Raw genomic sequence first — 22,408 nt, 5'->3', positions numbered from 1 at the left:
TACTTACTATTTAGAGACTTCACCGCACAATGTATACTATTTCCATCTTGAGACTGGAGTGTTCCATGGAATACACAGCCAAAATGGCCTTTTAAATGACAAAAGAAAAGCAAAAGCAAAATTAAGCAGAAAGCACATGTGAACACTGTGAAAACACATTCAGAGTAGAGGTAATCTGAATGGGACTAACAGATGCAACCAGCCAACTGAGTGCTGTTTGAATCTGAACAAGTAGTTATGGGAATGTTTTTTGCCACCTTGCCGTTCTTCTTGTGCCCAGCCATTGGGCATTCTTCTTCTGTTTTCTGCCCAAAGGCATCTGACCTATAGCTTCAGGACCTCTACCACAGGTAAGGCAAGGAAGCAAGTCCTTAATCCACCCTGGATAACATGGGGATTAAATCCTGTGCTTTTGTCAACGATTTGATTCACATTACCTATCGAGCCAACAGAGACAACTGGCCTAATTGATTGCACCCACATTAGTCTGTGTACTCTAGTATATTGTGCTGCTGATTTTATGAATCCCCAAAGAGAATTGATTATCTCTGATGTTGCAAGGGCATTGTGCAGAAAAGCTTCCACATTTACTGTGACTTGATGATGTAGCTAGTGGTTAGGCAATAATTGCGGTAAATTAAGTCATTCATTTACTTGATAAATATATAGGGGGATCAGAGGGCTCTTGTGGTTCACAGGTAACGTCCAGATTCAAGCCTTAACCGGTCCAGGGATGTGTAATAACATCTCTGAACAGGATGGATAGAAAATATATAAAGAGGATCAGGGAAGAAATGGAGTTTGGAAAGAGTTGTAAGACTGAGGAGTTAATAAAATTTATCCACAGAGAAAGTGATTTTGGCTTCTGTATTACTGACTGGCCTGGAGCTGTTTTAACACAACTGAGATTAACTTTGATTTTCATGGTACATGGTGGATAGTCTACTAGCCCAAATCATTAAAATAACTTGGGATTTAGGGGAAGGTCTGCATTTTTCTACAGTGGTATGCCAGAGTCCTGCTCCACCATTTTCCATTAATGGATAAGGCTCTCTCATACTACAGTCTCAATATACCCTGCAATTCTGCATCGTGTATTTTCAAGTACTAATAAACATTAACAAAGCAAGGTCAACAATTGTATATGTTTGGACCCTGCCGATGGATCTATAGATTAATGCAATACTTGGGATAGTATTTAGTTACACAGTAAAAATCCAAGACACAATTTCGGGACAATGTTAAAGTAAAAGATCTCTGCGAACATGGCATAAACTCATTACATGAGTGAAGCAGTAATTCCTTTTCCAGCAAAAAAAGATAGTATCATCATAAGTTGAATGATATATCAAATAATTCCACTGCCTCCACAGTGCTTTCAGTTTTAAGGCAGAAAATGTTTTGAAACTTGCCTCTTCCAATCACCTGTGTGGTGTGTGTTGTGAGCTGATCGGTGCTAATAATCATGTGCTGCACTTCTTTCAATAGTTCAGAGTCTAAGCTGCAGAAGTTGATGTTCATGTTGTTCTGAAGCAGTGGTACGGTTGACTCTGAGTCTCCACTTGATGCTATGCAAGTAAGATCTGAATGAGAAAATTGGACTTGTCGGTGTGATGCTGTTTGTGCCAAATTCTGAAACTGATCTATTAATAAAAAAAGAAATAAATTTATTTTCAACTGAAAGGAATCTTCTACATTTAGTAATAACTTCAAAACTAAAAGAAATATCAGGATTTCTAATGACACACACTGCAGTTCTTCCTCATAGGGTCATGGAGTACTTTATCTGCCCATCTTCAGTCTGTAACAATGGGCAGCACAAATGTTAAGCCCAGCTTCTCTCACCTATAAATGACATCTGAACAAATTTCAGGAATGAGGTAGAACTGAAAATATATTCATGCTGTATATGAGTTCCTTACCACATTATATTTTGTGAAAATAATTGCCAGTGTGCAGTTCTTACTTAAATTATTTTAATAGTTCCTTCAAATACAAAATCTTGAAATGAGAAACTAAAGACTCACAGAATATTAGAACACAGAAAGAAGCCATTCAGTCCACTGAGTCTGCAACATCGCTTTCAGTGAGCAATCCAATCAGTTTCATTCATTGTCTCCTTTCCCATGTCCTTCCTTCAAATACTTATCTGCAAATAACTTTCTGTGCCCTTTGGCTATTGACATTTCAGTTCATCTTTATTTTCTGTACTGAAATCCTTCATGATTTGAAATAGTATTATCAAATCCCTTCTTAGCTTTCTCTGCACTGAAGAAAACAACCCCAGTTTCTCCATTTGACCAAAGTCGCTAAAATAAAACCATGAAAACATGATGTGGCACTTACAGATGCCCAAATACTTCAACATCACTCAACAATTGGGGGAGATGATAGCCTAGTGGTATTATCATTGGGCTGTTAATCCAGAGGCTCTCTGTGGACCTCAGGTCAAATCCCACCACAGCAGATGGGGGAATTTGAATTTCATAAAAAATGAGTTCATGGACTAATGATGTCTTTGAGTCAATTGTCAGGAAAAACCCATCTGGTTCACTTATCTCCAATAGGGAAGCAAACTGCTGGCCTACATGTGACTCCAAATCCACAGCAATGTGGCTGATTCTTTACTGACCTTTGGGCAATTGGGGATGGGCAATATATGCTGGCCTGGCCAGCAAGATCCTCATCCCATGAATGAAAACAAATTAAAACAATTTTGCTTACTGAGCAACAAGGTGTAGAGCTGGATGAACACAGCAGGCCAAGCAGCATCAGAGGAGCAGGAAAGCTGACATTTCAGGCCTAGACCCTTCTTCAGAAATGGGGGAGGGAAAGAGGGGGTTCTGAAATAAATAGGGCGAGAGGGGGAGGCGGATAGAAGATGGTTAAAGGAGAAGATAGGTGGAGAGGAGACACTCAGGTCAAAGAGGCGGGGGTGGAGCCAGTAAAGGTGAGTGTAGGTGGGCAGTTAGGGAGGGGATAGGTCAGTCCAAGGAGGATGGACAGGTCAAGGGGGCGGGATGAGGCTAGTAGGTAGGAGATGGGGGTGGGGTTTGAGGTGGGAGGAGGGGTTAGGTGGGAGGAAGGACAGGTTAGGGAGGCGGGGACAAGCTGGGCTGGTTCTGTGATGCGGTTGGGGGAGAGGAGATTTTGAAACTTGTGAAGTCCACATTGATACCATTGGGCTGCAGGGTTCCCAAGCGAAATATGAGGTGCTGCTCCTGCAACCTTCGGGTGGCATCATTGTGGCACTGCGGGAGGCCCAGGATGGACATGTTGTCTAAGGAATGGGAGGGGGAGTTGAAATGGTTCGCGACTGGGCGGTGCAGTTGTTTAGTGCAAACCGAGCTTGGGTGTTCCGCAAAGCGGTCTCCAAGCCTCCGCTTGGTTTCCCCAATGTAGAGAAGGCCACAACGGGAACAGCGGATACAGTATACTACATTAGTAGATGTGCAGGTGAACATCTGCTTGATTTGGAAGGTCTTCTTGGGGCCTGGGATGGGGGTGAGGGGGAGGTGTGGGGGCAGGTGTAGTACTTCCTGCAGTGCAGGGAAAAGTGCCGGGTGTGGTGGGGCTGGAGGGGAGTGTGGAGCCATCAAGGGAGTCACGGAGAGAGTCGTCCCTCCGGAAAGCAGATAAGGATGGGGAGGGAAAAATTTCTTTGGTGGTGGGGTCGGATTGCAGACGGCAGAAGTGTCGGAGGATGATGTGTTGGATCCGGAGGTTGGTGGGGTGGTACGTGAGGACGAGGGGGATTCTGTTTTGGTTGTTATTGTGGGGATGGAGTGTGAGGGATGAGTTGCGGGAAATGCGGGAGACACGGTCAAGGGCGTTCTCGACCACTGAGGGGGGGATGTTGCGGTACTTGAAAAACGAGGACATCTAGATGTTCAGGAGTGGAATGCCTCATCCTGGGAGCAGATGCGGCGGAGGCGAAGGAATTGGGAATAGGGGATGGCATTTTTGCAAGAAGGTGGGTGGGAGGAGGTGTATTCTAGGTAGCTGTGGGAGTCGGTGGGCTTGAAATGGATATCGGTTTCCAGGTGGTTGCCAGAGATGGAAACAGAGAGGTCCAGGAAGGAGAGAGAGGTATCAAATCCACCTCCCCCTCTCTCCCTATTTATTTCAGAACCCCCTTCCCCTTCCCTATTTCTGAAGAAGGGTCTAGGCCCAAAACGTCAGATTTCCTGCTCCTCTGATGCTGCTTGGCCTGCTGTGTTCATCCAGCTCTACACCTTGTTATCTCAGATTCTCCAGCATCTGCAGTTCCTATTATCTCTTGCTTACTGATCAGTTGGATAATATTTTACTTTGGCAAAGCAGACCTCTCTGAACAGAAATGTTTCCAGAAACATGTATAAATGAGCAAAACAATTTCAGCAGTGCCAAAACAGTGTATCACATCTGAATTTAACTGCTCATTTAAAGAAAATGGAATAGGGAATGATGGGGGAAATTACAGTGTGGAGCTGAAAAGACAGATCAGAAAGATTGCAGGTCTGTATTGAGTTTTTAATCACAGGTGGATGGTGATGTCAGTGTAATGATTTAACTTAGTTTCTTCAACCAAGGAATGTTGACCAGTGCCCATTGCTATTTCATATTGAATCACTGTTACAGCAGTTGTGTGGACATTTCTGTACTGGATGGGGAAAAAGGATAATTTGGCTGCCTGGTCAATATTCAGGTTCACAAGTTACATTGGACATTTGGGTGTTGTATTGTTCACCAATAATGGAGGAATCACCACCCCAGTAATATTTTGTGCCTTCAAGAGGAAAGGGACAAAATTTGCACAAATACATGTTTTCAACATTGAAGGGAACTAGACTAATTAGTGATGAAGCCGTCCCTACCTTCATGAAGAGTTGTTCGATAGTCAGAGGAGTCATGCGAGATCATTTCTGTTGTTATACTGTTGCGTACTCTTGTACTCACAAGCCTATCTAAGTGTAGAGTATGCATTCTTCCATCATATCTCACAACATCTGGGTTTACATCTGTTAAAGAAGCAAGACAAGTTTGCAGCATATGAGAAAGTTGGAACTTGAATTAACAACAAAATTCATTCAGAAGTGCAATGGTCTAGATTTTGTAATTGTATTGACAGCAAAATTACCAGTGTTCACCATCATTATAAGTATAGAATTCACCATAATTTCTGCCACCTGCATATTCACAGAAATATAGGAAACAAACAAAAACAGAAATTGCTGGAGAACTCAGCATGTCTAGAAGCATCTGTGGAGAGGAAGTAAAGTATACAGTTCTGTAGAAGGGTCACTCAGATCAAATCTTAACTCGGTTTTCTCTCCACAGATGCTGTCAGATCTGTTGCATTCTCCAGAATTTCTGTTTTGCTGTTTCAGAGATACAGCATCCACAGTTCATTGTTTTATTTTCAGAAATGCAGGAGTTGCCACCTTGCAGATGTCAATCTTCTAGAAATCATTCAATTGATATGAACATCTCATTCAACACCATGATATAATTGTTAAACCCTTTTGAAAATGTTATGCCTAGTTATGACTTGTGTCCATGTCATTATAACTATATAGTACATTGAACAACCACTCTATCCCTGCAAAACTAATTTTTTATTTGTGTAATAAAAACATTCTGTGATGACTAGAATTTCATATTTGTTTTAATATAATAAAGATTATTTTCTTAATATTTATGGTATTTCAGCTTCTAATCTTTAATTTTGTCTCTGTAAGATTTCCATAAAATGTGAACAATAAAAAGTGCACTTTCCTTTCTGATTTACTGTCTATGAGAATTCTTCAATATGATTGGCTGCTTACTTTACTTGATGACATTGATGCCGACAACAGGAAATTGCAAAGCCTCAGCTGCCAGAATTCACTTGAGAAGAGTACCAGGAGCAATAGTCCAAGCAGCTCAAGGTTACTGGAGCCTGATAACAGGTGACAAGAACTGCAGACAATAGAACCACTCAGAGCCATGTAAGTACCAGAAATTTATGGAGGGCCTTGACCAAGCTGCATTTTGGACAGACTGCTGTCACTAATTCAATCACTACCTTGGGGCTTATGCAGAAGACCAGTGAAGCTCATGTCAAGATGTTCCTCTTAAAATCGTTAGCAGTGCCAAAAATACTTTATAAAGATAGGGGAGTGAATGAGACAAACTATCCAAGGAAGGATTGTAAATGTGCTTGAAACAGTTCAGAGGAGGTTTACTAGGCTAGTGCCTGGAATGACTGTATTGTCTTATGAGAAAAGGAAGAAAAGATTAAGCTTGTGCCTGCTGGAGTTCAGAAGAGCGAGATGTGACTTGTTTGAAATATATAAGATCCTGAAGGCTCTTGACAGGGTAGATGTGGAAATAGTGTTTACACTTGTGGGAGAATCTGCAGCTATGGATCACTTTTGAAAATGACAAAGTATATTTATGACAGAGATGGGGAGAAACTGTTTTTCAGGAGGGTTGTTTGGAACTCTTGCCCTTAAAAAGAAGTGCAGGCAGAGTCATTGAACGTTTTGAAAGTAGAAATAGATAGCTTCTTGATAAGCAAGGGTGTGAAACGTAAGTGTGGGTAGACTGGAATGTGCATTAATCAGATAAGCCATGATCTTACTGAATGACAGAGCTGGCTCAAGTCGCCTACTCTTCTTCTTAATTTGTATGTTCACATAACCAGCTAAATACGAAGAGCTAAATACATTATACTCATGTAAAGCTCAAAGGGAAGCATTCATAGCCTGGGGAAAATTTGGCATGGACACCCAGGCCTCTGCAGCAAACTATGAATCCTTTGCTGATGATCTCTACTGGACACTGATAAATATTAAAATGGGAGACTCCCAGTGTGAATACAGCAAAGCAGTATGGGAAGTCAAAAGGCACTATCATCACTCTACATCCACGTTGTGGCAGGAAAATGCCTCATCAGCACAGAACCTACTCAGTCATTATTGCTGAGGGCCATGTGTAGCATTAGAGAGGCTAGTTTAAGGTAGTTTGTAAAGTAGTGGTACAGGATATCCATCTGTGGGACAAAATTCTAAAAAAAAAATACACTTCAGTCTCTGCTGGTCCAAGTAGTAGAGATACTGAAGAACAAGATGCATTCTTTTTAGGGGTGGTTATAGTCACACAAGATGATTTCAGAATTAATAGCAAGAAATGTTATTATGAATCGAATACGGGGTAAGTGTATCAATTCTTTCAGATTTCGTACCATGAACCCTGAACTTCTTTGAACATCTGCCATTCAATTTCATGTTACAGGACATATTCCAATCAAAATGAGAGGGCACATGCAGCTATATTTTGATACAATGAGAGGAAGATCACCAATAATTTGTACGTCATTGCTAATCAACATCTTCCTCATTAAACACAGATTCTTGCATGGCTTTGAAATATATTTATTTATCAGCTACAGAAACAATTGAAGTTGGCTCATTACACCATGAATCAGCCTTCACCGAAGAAGCTCCATCCCAACTTGGATATTTAATTCCTCTTTGAGGAGAGGTTAGAAAAAGCAGAAAAGGATAAAAATGACCAGCCAGAAAACAACATTCCAGACCTTAATTTGCTTTTTCAGACAAAGATGGAAGAGAATGAAGATACCACTGACATCGATGATTTGTTAGAAGAGGTCCTTGATCTTGCTTCCTTTTTGATGACAGCATCAATGATGCTGTAGTATCTCTTGCCTCTTTTGTTGAAGAAGGTGATAAAGAGGCGAAGTTATTTGCTCATTCCACTACACATTTCCCCCATTGGAATTCAATCTTATCATTTTATGGTTAGAGTGAACTTGGCACGAGATGTAGTATATTGAATTGACAGTTATATGGTAATTGCTAGAATGTGACATCAATGACAATGGTTGATGCAAGACCACATTGCAATTGGTGCTGACGGAACAAATTCTATCGATGTCCTGCTCAACTGTACCTCTGCACATAGTTTAATAGTTAATAAGTGCTACTTGGTTTAACCTAATACCATGCCTACTGTTCACCTTTCTAAGGCTCCCAGTCAAGTCAGTGTTATTTAAACACCAATAAAGATTGCTAGATCATTTTATTGTGCAGCTATCTTTGAGGTCAACGGCAAAAATACACTACGGAAAGCTATGCTATTTTAAATAGTAGCATTAGAAACTGATGTATTCTTTAAAATAATTAGATACAATATTTTCACACATTGTTTATCAAATTTGTTATACCTTTCATCTGTCTTTTTCTGTATCTCCAAATAAATGCTCCAAGTGCCAAAAGAAACAACAATATTACCACAACGACACTAACAAGTGTGATAAGGCTGTTATTTTCAAGGATGATTACTTTTCCCAGATGAATTGATGAATTGGCTTTTTTCCACTGAAAGACAACAAATACATTAACCAAGAAAGTAAGCACCAGAATTTTGTTAAAAATGCAAAACTCTTAATTGTTTTAATACCAAATTACCTGAAATGCTTAGTTTTACATAGTATTCAAAGAAAAGTAATATTGTAACAACATCTACTTCAGATCTATTTCCTCCTTTACATTCTTCCTTTGTGTTTTTCAGCACTCTGAATGTGGTCACTCATGTGGTAAAAAGCAGTCCTTGAATAACTTAGCTAATTGGCCATTCTTTGTGGGTTCAGTCTGCACAATCAGCGCTGGCAAGCAATTTTTTTCATAAAGATACGTAGGAGTAGACAATATTAATGATAACAGTCCTATGGTCAGCCAACATCTATTGCTGTCTAGCAAGAGTCACTGAATAGTTGGCATATTATGAAAATTAATGCTGTAGTTAATAGAAACTCAATGGGGTCATGCACACAGTTAGCATGTCCCATGACCTGCACTCATTCCCTTCACTCGTGATTTTCAGAAGGGAAGACAGAAAGCTCACAAAGGCCCTAGAAAATGTAAGCACCCTTCTTTCATACAAAGTCTACAGGTCAATCAGGCTATTGCCTAGCCACAGGTCTGTTGCGAGGAAGATCAGATCTATGCAGATGAGTTGAACCCAGAAATGGGACAAGTAACTGTGGAAATATTTGTTTTCCATCCCTTGCTCCCTACTGTATTGAATATGCTGACTGAGGGTTTTGTTTTATACATTCACAGGATGATGGCATCACTGGCCAGATTTATTGTCCATACCTAACTATCCAGAGGGCAGTTAAGAGTCAACTGCATTGCTGTAGGTCTGGAGTCACATGTAAGCCAGACCAAGTAAGGATACAGTCTCCTTCCCTAAAGGATGGTAGTCAACTAGATGGGCTTTTGCAACAGTTATGTGGTCATGATTAGACATTTAATCCCACGTTTCTTTCATTGAATTCTAATTCCATCATCTGCCATGACGGGATTCGAACCTAGGTCCCTAGAGCATTACCTGGGTCTCTGGATTAACAGTCCTATGATAATACTTCTAAGCCATTGCCTCCCGAATGACATTTAGTGCTGTCAGGAGGGTTCTTGATTAAACATGCAATGGTGGGGAGTGGGCAAATGCATATTGGTTAAAGTTCTGAACTACAACAACATTTGAATTATGTCTGTCATTTGGGGCAAACACAGACTTTGCATGCCATCATGTACAGGAGCAGATATTATTAATGATCATTAATGTGTCTGCAAGAAGAAATTGAGGGAAGGAGGAAAATGATGGCAGGAGTGCAAGAGGCTGAAATCCTCAGGTTGGAATCTGCATGTAGTGTGAGGGAGGCTTGGGGCTCCAACAACTTTGTAGAAATTCAAAAAGCTATTATGGGAATTAATAACCCAATCACAATTCTGAGAGTAGGTCAGAAACAGGAGTGCACTGATTTGCTCCTTCAGATGTTTTCTGGTGAATATGGCTTTAACAATCTTACATCCAGATGAAATGCAGACAGCATAAGTGAGTGGGTATATTATCCAGATTTGATATAAAGATTTGGAAAAAGAAGCACTTTGATAGTTATATTAACAGGCTAAAACATCTTTCATGGTATCCTTGTAATTCTGATGAGAATATCAACTCATATGTTATATTTAAACTTATTGCTCTTGTCAGTTAGCAGCTTCTTATACCAATTCTTGTTCACAATATCAAACAAAAAGCTCAAAATTCTAAATTCAATAACATTTCCAGAGACTGCATTCATGATATGACCAAATAAGCCATGCAAAATTCGAACATGAACTATCTTACCTCTACATTCAGTTCTCTCCTTGAAGACAAAAGATTTGGAGGGATGATGCAAATTAAGGTATTTGGTTTCAGGTGGATATGCTCACAGCTCTCATTCCCAATTGTTAGGATTTTACCATCAACAGCTTCAGGCTTAATCGGTGCTCCTTGAAACTTAAAACAAAACAAAACATTTATAGTAGAGATAACAAGGTGTAGAGCTGGATGAACACAGCAGGCCAAGCAGCATTAGAGGAGCAGGAAAGCTGACGTTTCGGGCCTAGACCCTCTGATGCTGCTTGGCCTGCTGTGTTTATCCAGCTCTACACCTTGTTATCTCAGATTCTCCAGCATCTGCAGTTCTACTATCTCTAAAACATTTATAATGTCATCTGCTCTGAGTAGAAGAATCCTAAGGTGTCCAAGCATGTAACCGTCCCACCCTTTCGACAAAAAGATCCATTTGTGCAGACTTAGGGAATTACGTAGCACACATCAGTTGCTTCCTTACAGTGAGGAAAACCAATATTTGTAGAAGAATCATGCTAGAACTGTGTTGTTCCCTTGCTTATAAGAGTGATGGGTGCAGGTGTACATCTGTCATCCCGGTCACTGATAAGAGCACTGAGTGACTGAAAGCAAGAAAAATGGTCTTTTTTTTGAGCCTTTTTAAGATGTTAAAAGGCATTACACAATTGCAGCCTATTGTTAGTCCTAAGCACTTGGCCAGTTTGTGCTCTAAGGTGGATAAGAAGTGCAGTGAACAAAAACAATAAGTTAATCACTAAAATAAAGGCAAATGCTGTGGATGCCAGCAATCTGAAACAAATGCCATGTGCTACCGAAACTCAGCAGGTCTTGCAGCATCTGTGAAGAGAGAAACAGAGTTAATGTTTGGAGTCCAAAATGACTCATCTGTGGAACTGATGGTATAGTCACACCTGATTCCAATGCCTTCTGGTACCATATGGTCCATTATACTTGACATTATCCCTGACTAGCACAACTGTAAAATCTACTGAACAAATTTTTGGGACAAGGTTGAAAGTAGCAAGTCAACTTAATACAGAATAAACATTACACAAAATGGTCTAATTAGGCCAGAATCATAATTACATTAATAGACAGTAAATCCACTCAGACTCCAGTCACTTACTTTAATCTCAAGAGCATTACTGCCACCCTTTCTGATTTCCTTAGGGACTTCAAATGTCTTAAGCAAAGGATCTTCTGTATAGCCAAAATCAAAGGATCCTACAGTGACATTATCAAAGATGAAGGCAGCTTTGCCTTGTGCAGGTTGGGTCAGTTTAAACGGATCCAGAGCAGGAGTTTTACAGTAGATCACCTCCAAGTCATCCACATATCTACATATCTGTTTTGGAAGGAAAATATAAAATAGTTAGCTTTCCATTCATAAACATTCTTAGATTCCAATAAAATTTGAAGACTGACAAATAAATAAATAAATATTATGACATTGTAACTGCTTTAGCTACATTGTTTAAATTTGCTGATACATTCCTAATCCCCATCTAAACAATAACTAATTTGGTCTTCAATTTTTATGCAAAATTAATTTAATGTAATCACATTGGCAAGTCAAAGACTCAATTTTCTTTAGTTTTCCCTAGTTTTAATGTGGAATTATAATTAAAATGCATCCTCATTTGACTGGATATTCAGTATGATTTAAGGCAGTTACAGATAAGAACAGACCAGAAATTAAGGTTCTGAATTGGGGGAAGACTGACTTTAATGAAAGAAGACAAGATCTGGCCAAAGTGGGCTGACAGCAGCTAATTGCTGGAAAATCCACATCACATCAGATCAGGGCGAGGTGATGGCCTAGTGGTTTTATCACTAGATTATTAATCCAGAAACTCAGCTAGTGTTTTGGGAACCATCGTCAATTGTCGGAAAAAAAATTCATCTGGTTCACTAATGACTCTTCAGGGAAGGAAATCTGCCATCCTCACCTGGTCTGGCCTACATGTGTCTCCAGACCCATAGCAAGTGGTTGACTCCCAACTTTCAATGACCCAGCAAGCCATTCAGTTGTACCAATCACTACAATCTCTTCAAGGATAACTAGGGATGGGCAATAGATGCTGGCCAGCCAGCAACACCCACATCCCACAAATGAATAAAAAAGATCAGTACGATACATTCAAAAGGGCCAGTGCGAGACGTTCAGTGAGCATGTAGGGCCACCATGTGCCTGTAAAGGTGAAGGGTGAGATCAACAAATGCGGAGAACCCTGGATGTCAAGGGATGTACAGGATTGGATGTACAGGATTGGATAAGGAAAACAAAAAGAAGCTTATGGTAGACACCAAAGACTTAACACAGTGGATGCCCTGGAGGTGTACAGAAAGTACAGGGGATTGCTGAAAATAAGAAATTAGGAGAACAAAGATGGGGCATGAGAAAGTCTTGGTGGTAATATTAAAGAAAATGTAAAAGTATTTTACAAGAATATTAGGTCAAGATAATAACCAGGGAAAAAATAGGGCCCAGTAATCTGTCGGTGGAGCCAGAGGCATAGCAGCGGTTTTAAGTGAGTATGGTGTATCTGTATTCACTGTAGAGAAGGACAGGGCAGGTGTAGAAATCAGGGAGGGAGACTGTGATAAACTTGAATTAACTAGCAGTGAGAGAGAAGAAGTATTAGGCTTTTTATCAAGCTTGAAAATGGATAAATTTCATGGCCAGATGAAATGTATCCCAAGCTGTTGTGGAAGGCAAGGGAGGATATTTCATGGGAGGCAAGGGAGGAAATTATAGGTGCTTACTGACACTGATTTTCAAATCCCCTCTGGCTATTGGAGGGGTGCCAGTGGACTGGAGGACAGCTGATATGATACCATTAGTCAATAAGGGTGCTGGAGATCAACCAGGAATAACAGGCCAGTGTGTCTAACATTTCTGGTAGGGAAACTATCAGAAAAAATTCTGAGGGACAGAATTGATAGCTCGTCTTGGACAGCAAGAATTAATCAAAGATAGTTAGCATGGATTTGTAAGAGGGAGATTATGTCTAACAAATTTGAATTTTTTGAGGAGAAGACTAGATGAGAAGATGAAGGTAGTGCAGTTGATGTAATATACATGGACTTCAGTAAAGTTTTTTACAAGATCTTGCATGACAGACTGATTAAGATGCTAGCAGACCTGGGATCTAACGAAATTTGGTAAATTGGATCCAAAATTAGCTTAGTGGCAGGAAGCAGACAGTGATGGCTGAAGGGTGTTTTTCTGAGTGGAAGTCTGTGTCCAGTGGTACACCACAGTGTTCAGTGCTGGGTCACTTGCTGTTTGTAGTGTACGTTAGTGATCTACCATGAAAATAGAAGTTACTATCAGTAATTTCACAGATGACACAAAAATTGGTAGTGTGGTAAATTGACAGGAGGAAAGCCTTAGACTACAGGACAATATATATAGGCTGGTCTGATGGGTTGTACAGTGGCAAATGGGATTTAATTCTGAAAAATGTCGGGTGATGCATTTTGGGAGGACTAACAAGGATGAGGCACCTCGGTGTGCCTACATATAGATGCTTGAAGGCAGCAAGACAGGCAGATAAGTTACTTATGAAGGCATATGAGGTGCTTGATTTTATTAGTCAAGGCATTGAATACAACAGCAAGGAGATTATCATGGAGATATATATAATATTAGTTAGCTCAAAGTTGGGGTACTATGTACAGTTCAGCTCGCCACACTATAGAAAGGATTTGATTGCACTAGAGTCATAGAGTCATACAGCATGGAAACACATCCTTCAATCAACTAGTCCAGGCCAACCACGTTCCCAAATTAAACTAGTCCCACTAGTCTGCATTTGGCCCATATCCCTCCAAACCACTTCTATTCATATACTTATCCAAATGTCTTTTAAATGTTATAACTATACCTGCATCCACTACTTCCTCTAGCAGTTCATTCCACACACGAACCACTCTCTGCGTAAAAAAGTTGACCCTCATGTCATTTTTAAAATTTTCTCCTCTCACCTTAAAAATATGCCCATTACTTTTGAATTCTCCACCCTTGGGAAAGGACCCTTGCTATTCACCTTATCTATGTCCTCTATTTTATAAACCGCTTTAAGGTAAAGCCTCCTATACTCCAGTGAAGAAAGTTCTAGCCTATCCAGCCTGTTTTTATAACTCAAACGTTCCATTCCCAGCAACATTCTGGTAAATCATTTCTGAACCGTCTCCATTTTAATAATATCCTTCCAAAGCAGGGCGACCAGAACTGAATACAGTACTCCACAGGAGGCCTCACCAACGTCCTGTAAAGTCTCAAAATAATGTCTCAATTCCTATACTCAAAGGTCTGAGCAATGAAGGCAATCATGCTAAATGCCTTCCTTGCCACCCTGTCTACCCGTGACACAAATTCCAAAGAATTACATACTTGAACCTGTAGGTCTCTCTGTAATACAACAATTCCCAGGGCCCTAACATTAATTGTATGAATCCTTCCCTTGTTTGCTTTACCAAAATGCAATACCGCGCATTTATCCAAATTAAACTCCATCTGCCATTCTTCAGCCCATTGACCCAAATGATCAAGATGTCTTTGTAATCTAAGATAACCTTCTTCGCTGTCCATTATACCACCAATTTCGGAGTCATCTGCAAACTTAGTAACCATGCCTGCTATATTCTAATCCAAATCGTTTATATCAATGACAAACAAAAGTGGACCCAGTACTGATCCCTGTGGAGTACCACTGGCCACGCGTCTCCAGTCTGAAAAATAACCCTCCACCACCACCCTCTGTCTCCTACAGTAGAGTTAATTATGTATCCAATTGGCAAGCTCACCCTGAATCCCGTGTGATCTAACTTTACTAATTAGTCTACCATGTAGAACGTTGTCAAAGGCTTTGCTAAAGTTCATGTAAACAACATCTACCGTTCTGTCCTCATCAATCGTTTTGGTCAAATCCCCAAAAAACTCAATCAAATTTGTGAGACACGATTTCCATTGCACAAAAGCATGCTGACTATTCCTAATCAGCCCCTGCCTCTCCAAATACACGTAAATTCTACCTTTCAGAATCACCTTCAACAACTTACTCACCAACAATGTCAGGTTCACAGGTCTATAGTTCCCAGGCTTCTCCTTACAGCCTTTCTTAAATAAAGGCACAACATTAGCCATCCTCTGGCTCTCCAGCACCTCACCTGTGCTCATAGACAATACACATACCTCTGCTAGGGGCCCTGCAATTTCTTCCCTAACTTTCCACAACATCTTAGGATACACTTGATCCGGTCCCTGGAGAAGGTGTAGAAAAGATTCATCAGGATGTCATCTGTGCTGGAGCAATTCAGCTGTGAAGAGAGACTAGAAAGGCACAACTTGTTCTTTTTGAGCAGTGAAGGCTGAGGGAGGATTTGATTGAGGTGTACAAAGTTATGAGGGGCATAGATAGGGAGAAAATGTTTCCATTAGAAGGGGGAATAGTTTTAATGTAAGGTGCAGGATGCTTAGAGGAGATTTGAGAAGTTTTTTCTTTCACCCAGAGGATTGTGGGTATTTGGGACTCTGCCTAGAAGGTTGGTAGAGATGGGAACCTTCAGGGTATTTAATAGCTAGTTAGATGAACACTCAAAATGCCACAGCATACAAGACTATGGGCCAAGTACTGGAAAATTAGATTAGAATAAATGGATATTTGATAACCAGTATAGCCATAGTGTGCTGAAGAGCCTCCTTCTTTGGTATAAAAACTCTAGGACTCTTGCTGACTCTCACTGGAAAACAATCAGAAGGCAGTTTGTTCCATTAGCCTTTAGTCTGTAACAGATGCTGACAGAACCGTAGAAGTAAACAATTAGAATGATTGCACAGTGCAGGAGTACAGATGCATACTGTGTACACACAAAAGCCAGAGTCAAAAATACAGGACAAAGGCCATCCCAGCAGCAAACAAGGACACAGGACAACTGCCCCAAAGGCAGCCCTGTTAATTCCAGCACAGATGGTCATCCTAGATCTGCAGTAATATGTTTACTCTTCATTATCCTTTATACGGCCTAGCAATCCACCTAGCCCAACAGAACTTAGAATTAGGTTCTATTATCATGTGAACTCTGGTACAGGGATACAGGAGTACAGTGGAAAGTTTACAATGTCATCACTCACGGCACTATCTTAGGTACAAGATATCAAGGTACAAAATCTTAGGTAAAAAGCAGCAAAATAAAGAAATAAGTTTAAAACGTTCAACATTACAGTTAGGGATGGGTAGCAATTTTGTCAGCAATTCCCACACCTTGTGTTTTTCTGCCTGTCTTAGTTGTTCTCTGACCTATCTATTTGGTTGCCTTTCGGTAGTAGTTAGCACCCTCCATACCAAATGCTTTCAATCTTTTTGTTCAACTATTTGCCCAAACTGCATGCTAATCTGATTTACTTATCAATTCACCAAGTCCATGTGCTTCCTCACGTGCTCACTACACACTATAGAGATTTCCAGTACTCTGAGAAATGAGAGGATGGGGATTAAGTGACCAATCAAAAAGCATTCACTGCTCTATCTCTGAGAAAATCTCTTGTAAACTGGTTTTCAATTTTTTTCCTATTACTTCCCCACCTCCAGAGCTAAGTAACTCTGCTGTGACTGTATAACCACTGAGTCACCCTGAGCAATTCTCTTTGTGTTCAATTCAATTATTTTCAAACATGTTCACCCCTGATATCTCAGTCAGATCTTTACTCAGTGCAAGGTGTTGAAAGTGCAGTTCAGTAACCTGCTGGAACCTGTCAATAATGTAACCTGCCTCAAAAATTAAGGCATCAATGCCTAAGAGCATACAGCCAGTGAAGTGTAACTGTGGATGACTCATTAAATCGATCTTTAAGTCTTTAACTTCAATGTGGCCAAGAAATTCAGATACACAGCAAGGCTGTAGATAGCAGTATGGAACTTGGAGGCTCAACGAGCTGTGCTGCGCTTCCTGCTGAGGCCCGTGTGTCACCCCATGCTAGTAAGGGCAATCATCTAAGCATCCAATGCATTTGCTAGAAGCTGCTGTTAAACTGGGCCTGTAATGAAGTTTTGCTTTAAAACTTGGAGCAGGCAGACTGATTCAATGTATTCAATCCACACTCACTAAACATGTGCAAATGCAAGAGTAGCCAGGCAATAGTGTTATTTGAAATGTCAGACAATAACTTACAGGTGAGGTGCTTTTGCATTAGTTCTACTTTGGTCAAGTATGTCTAAGTGTCATTGTATAACAGCTTTTGGGATGCTGTGTTTTAGGAACTTTGTTTTCGGCTGTTCATGGAGAGGACAGGAATTGCTGCATAAGATATAGGAGCTGTGGTTGTAATACCTCTTGATTAGCAGGTTAACGAGAGGCTGCAGCAAGTGTTACTCTGTGAAAAGGGAAGAGGAGAAAAAGACTATCTCCATTAAGGGTTTCTTATACAGTGCTCGAGGAGACTCAAGATTTACAACCCAACTTGAACTCTCACTTCAAGGTGGGGATTGCCCTGCCAGAGGTAATGAATTAAATGTTTGAGGGTTCAAGCGGGAATGGAAGACAATGTCAACATATTTCAGAACACTGATGATTGGAGAGCCAGTGGGTGAGGGGTCACTGAGGTTATCTATTCCAGAGGAGGAGATTACATGATCATCTCAGATGGGACAAGCAAGATAAAAAGACATGTGTTTTCGCCAATGTATCAGGATTTCCAATGGTGTTGAACACCATCAATTCCACGTACATAACTCTGTGAATTTGACCATGCAAAGAATAAGAGTTTGATGAATGTTTATTATCCAGGCAGCAGCCATGGTGCGTTCGTCCTGCACCAACTTACTTTGGGCTAGCTAGAGGATCCTTAGGCTGGATGCTTGAGGACAAGGTCTAACATATCTGCGTAGGGTAGATGACCCACAACTCACAATTCCACAGCCCACATCACTCTGTCGTCCTATCACATCAGGATAGTGCAGAAATAAAGTCATAGAGACATACAAAACATTGCTGAGCAAACACTTGGCATTTTGAAGCAACAGATCTACTCTCCAAGTCTCTCGGGGGGAGCTGTCCATTGTGGACCAGAGTGCATCTTAAAATTCATGGTGATCCAATATGTCTCCCATTACATTGTTACTACGAGAATGTCACGGGATGTCTGGAAGCTACCTTGGGAGGAGGCAGTTTCTTTTTCTATTCATTTTATGGGATGTGGGTGTCGCTGGCTGGCCAGCATTTCTTGCTCATCCCTAGTTGCCCTGGAGAAGGTGGTGGTGAGTTGCCTTCTTGAACCGTTGCATTTCTCCTGCTGTGGGTTGATCCACAATGCTCTTCGGGAGGGAATTCCAGGATTTTGACCCAGCGACAGTGAAGGAACAAGAGGATGAGGCAGGGAGGAAATATCCTGGACCCCTTCTAACTGCATCAATTGTGTAAAAGTACTTTTACAGGCTCCACTGCAAGTAAACTACATCCCCTGACCATTCCCTACTCTTATCTCTGATTGAGATGGCCTTTCACTGTGTTCCCTTGACTACCATCTAACAATAAAGATCACCCATGAAAACCTTCTCATTAACATGTTCATCCAACATTACATCTAATTATACAAACAGGAATAAACTATTCATCCTTATGCATTCGATTAGTGCCTGCCTTATCGCAAGATCCTGAGTTAGGCTGAGTAATGGTGGGAGGTGGTGGTTGTCAAGGAGGCAAAGGTTTCAAGGAAGATGGGAGGTGGGAGCTTGAGGAACATCAGTAGCAGAGGCAGGGGTGGCTATCAAAATTTCTTGGTGCAAGCAAACCCCATGTGGCAAGATGACCTGCTCTCTTTTTTTTATTCATTTACAGCGTGAAGGCATCATTGGCTATGCCAGAATTTATTGCCCATTCCTAATTCACCAGAGGGCATTTAAGTGTCAAGTGGGTCTGGAATCACATGTAGACAAAATAAGGATGGCAGTTTCCTTCCCTAAAGGGCATTAGTGAACCAGATGGGTCTTCCAACAATCAGCAATGGATTCATGGTCATCAAGCCTGGGTTCCCCCAGATCATTACCTGGGTCTCTGGATTTACAGTTCAGCGATGGTACCACTAGGTCATCACCTCACTACTGTGTTAATACCAGTGACAGCAAGACAAGGCCCTTAACTGGGCAATTATCGCTTAAAGCTAAGGTAGGGTGAGAATGCTGTCTATGGGTCTTCCCACCAAGGCAAGAATATAGTGGGGTCCCTCCGGCCTGATTAAATGTGCCCCTTTCATCAAAATTCATCCTGGCATATGAGACACTTTTCTGCCTCTTAACCTCTTGTCACCTGCTCCCATTCCTGTCAGAGGGTCTGTCTCAAGGGCTTCTTAACTCCCTGTGGAGTTAGGTGTCACCTTCGGGCCACCTTTGTCACCAACGCTTCTGATGCTGTTTCAGTGAATCTGGGCCCCCTCCTTAACCTGTACCTCCATACTCCTTGTCCAGATATGCGTCAATATCAATCAGGAATAACTTTCCGTTTACCAGAAAAGCTCCTCTTTAAGAGGGGCAGACACCGTTAAGAGCTGGAGGTTAGCTGGAATACACAATATCAGGCCCCATATTAAACTTGGGGCCCCAGTCAGCATCAGGGATTGCACTCAGCTTAGATAAGGAGGTAGCTTGGAATTTGTACACTGCCTACGTCTAGTGGGATCGATATATAGAACATAGAACATAGAACAGTACAGCACAGTACAGGCCCTTCAGCCCACGATGTTGTGCCGAAATTTTACCCGAAACCTAAGGTCTAACTAACCTCCTCCGCTACCTTATACTATCATCCATATGCCTATCTAATAGCCGCTTAAATGCCCCTAATGAGGCCGACTCCACTACCCTCTCCAGCAATGCATTCCATGCCCCTACCGCTCTCTGAGTAAAGAACCTACCTCTGACATCTCCCCGATATCTACCTCCTTTCACTTTAAAACTATGTCCCCTCATAAAAGCTACCTCCACCCTAGGAAAAAGTCTCTGGCTGTCTACTCTATCTATACCTCTGATCATCTCTGATGGGGGCCAATATTCATTACGCCCCCTACCAAAGAAATGACGCAGACTAACTTCCAGCCCCAATGTTTAAATAAGTTCACGATGCTCTGCTGAGGATATCTGTATTAGCATTATCTAGTTTCAAAGGCCACATTCACCAATTGCCTATTCTCTTCTATTTAACGAGATTCTAAAGATTAACATGGGTTACACTGTAGTTACAATTAGAATCAAACCCAGGACAACTACACCAAAAACAAAATACAGCAGATACTGGACATCTGAAATAATATGTGGAAAAGGCTGGAAATACTCAGCAGGTCAGACAGCATCAATGGAGAAAGAAACAGAGGTAATATTTCAGGTCAGATTGGAGTTCTAGACATAAGACAAGAAATAGGAGCAGGGGTAGATCATTCAGCCCCTTAAAACCATGATTGATCTGCTGTAGGCCTTAACTCCTCTTTTGTGCCAGATCATCATAAGGCTCAACTCCTCACTATTTCAAAAATTTACCTCCTTCTAAATACTTTCAATGACCTAGCCCTCACAATTCTCTGAAGTAGCAAATTTCAGATGTTTACTATCCTCTAGGTGAAGAAATTCCTTCATATCTCAATCTCAAACTAATGTACCCTTATTCTGTAACTATGTCTCCTGGTTTGAGATTTCCCCACTAGTGGAAATATTTTCTCAACATCTAGCTGTCAAACCCTCTCAGAATCATGTGTAATTCATTAAGATCATCCTTCATTCTTCTAAACTCTATTGAATGTTGCCCTAACCTGTTTAGCCATTCTTGATAAATCAACCCCTTCATCTCAGGGATATGTCTTATGAATTTCTTTTGAACTGCCTCTAGTGATAATACACCCTTTTTTAAATATGTGGGCTAATAACTGTGCAGATTACTCCAGGTGCAGCCTCACCAATAACTTATATATAGTTGTAACAAGACTTCTCTGTCTTTAAACTCCCAACGCCCTCGCAATAAAGTTTTGTAAAATAAATTGCTCCCCTAAAAACCTGCAGATAATAGGTCAATTGATACCTTTGAGACTTAAGAGTGGCAGATTTTTAATTGAAATGGCATTAAGAGAGCTAGAGCTAAAGAAGTAAATGAAAGTTATCTGCATATTGCCATTATTGAAAAAAATGGCAGAACAATTTAAAATGGTGAATAGCTAACACATATGGGAAGGCAACGGCCTAGTGGTATTGTCGCTGGACTGCTAATCCAGAGACCTAGATAACATTCTGGGAACCCAGGTTTGAATCCCGCCACAGCAGATGGTGGAATTTGAATTGAATAAAAACAATCTGGAATTAAGAATCTAATGATAACCATGAATCCATTGCTGATTGTTGGTAAAAACCAATCTGGCTCACTAATGTCCTTTAGGGAAGGAAACTGCCATCCTTATCTGGTCTAGCCTACATGTGACTCCAGACCCACAGCAATGTGGTTGACTCTGAACTTCCCTCTGGGCAGTTAGGGATGGACAATAAATACTGCCTAGCCAGTGATGTCCTCCTGTCAATGAATAAAGGAAAAAAAAAACCTGTCCTTATCTTCCTGTGTAACAATAATACTTGGTCGGATCATGTCAGGAAATATATGGTAAACTTACCACATGAAAAGTCTTTGGTATTTGCTGTACAGTGATTACCATCAGTGGGGATTGTACAAAATTCAAGTTAGCTCCTTTTACCGTAACTGTGCTGCCTCCACTGCAATGAAGAGAATAATGTGAGCTCCCAGTGAACAGATTTTGAAGAGATGAAAATGCAGTTACAGACTATGTCTCACCTGCTAAATGACCAAACTGGATAAATATTGCGGATAGATGGATTTTCCACATACATGAAAGTATTTTTGACCTCACGGATAGCAGAGTCTATTTTTAAAACCACAGAGTGTGTCAGCGCGGTTGTGTGGGCAGGAGTAGTACACTCAATCCTAGTTTCAGAGATGCTGGAAATAATATACCAAAAAAAAGAAAAATTGGCTAATGAAGTCAGAGTATCACTAAATCACAAAGATCAAAGACCACACAATTCCAGGTTTATTTCCTAGATAGTAGGAACTGCAGATGCTGGAGAATCTGAGATAACAAGGTGTAGAGCTGGATGAACACAGCAGGCCAAGCAGCATCAGAGGAGCAGGAAAGCTGACGTTTCGGGCCTAGACCCTTCTTCAGAAA

The 22,408-nt window shown here is 40.9% G+C and overlaps 1 protein-coding gene across 2 annotated transcripts in view; it reads right to left on the bottom strand.

The window, feature by feature from the left end:
* Positions 1-22,408, bottom strand: part of met (MET proto-oncogene, receptor tyrosine kinase) — a 126,303-nt gene that overhangs the window by 11,851 nt on the left and 92,044 nt on the right. Inside the window, exons 9-16 of one of the 2 annotated variants that reach the window (XM_048607784.1) lie at positions 22,015-22,179; positions 21,836-21,935; positions 11,315-11,533; positions 10,180-10,332; positions 8,210-8,363; positions 4,857-5,000; positions 1,426-1,643; positions 8-88 (exon numbers count right to left, since the gene is read on the bottom strand). In XM_048607784.1, coding sequence (XP_048463741.1) covers positions 20-88; positions 1,426-1,643; positions 4,857-5,000; positions 8,210-8,363; positions 10,180-10,332; positions 11,315-11,533; positions 21,836-21,935; positions 22,015-22,179 — 1,222 coding nt within the window. In that variant the 3' untranslated portion in view covers positions 8-19. Of the gene's footprint in view, positions 1-7; positions 89-1,412; positions 1,644-4,856; positions 5,001-8,209; positions 8,364-10,179; positions 10,333-11,314; positions 11,534-21,835; positions 21,936-22,014; positions 22,180-22,408 lie in introns of both variants that reach the window. The other variant, XM_020511166.2, reaches the window with a different exon arrangement.

Source organism: Rhincodon typus, chromosome 18, assembly GCF_021869965.1.
Source record: "Rhincodon typus isolate 14 chromosome 18, sRhiTyp1.1, whole genome shotgun sequence".
Classification (NCBI taxonomy): Eukaryota; Metazoa; Chordata; class Chondrichthyes; order Orectolobiformes; family Rhincodontidae; genus Rhincodon; species Rhincodon typus.
Note: the sequence above shows the minus strand (reverse complement) of the source record. Positions and strands in the feature narration are given on the sequence as shown.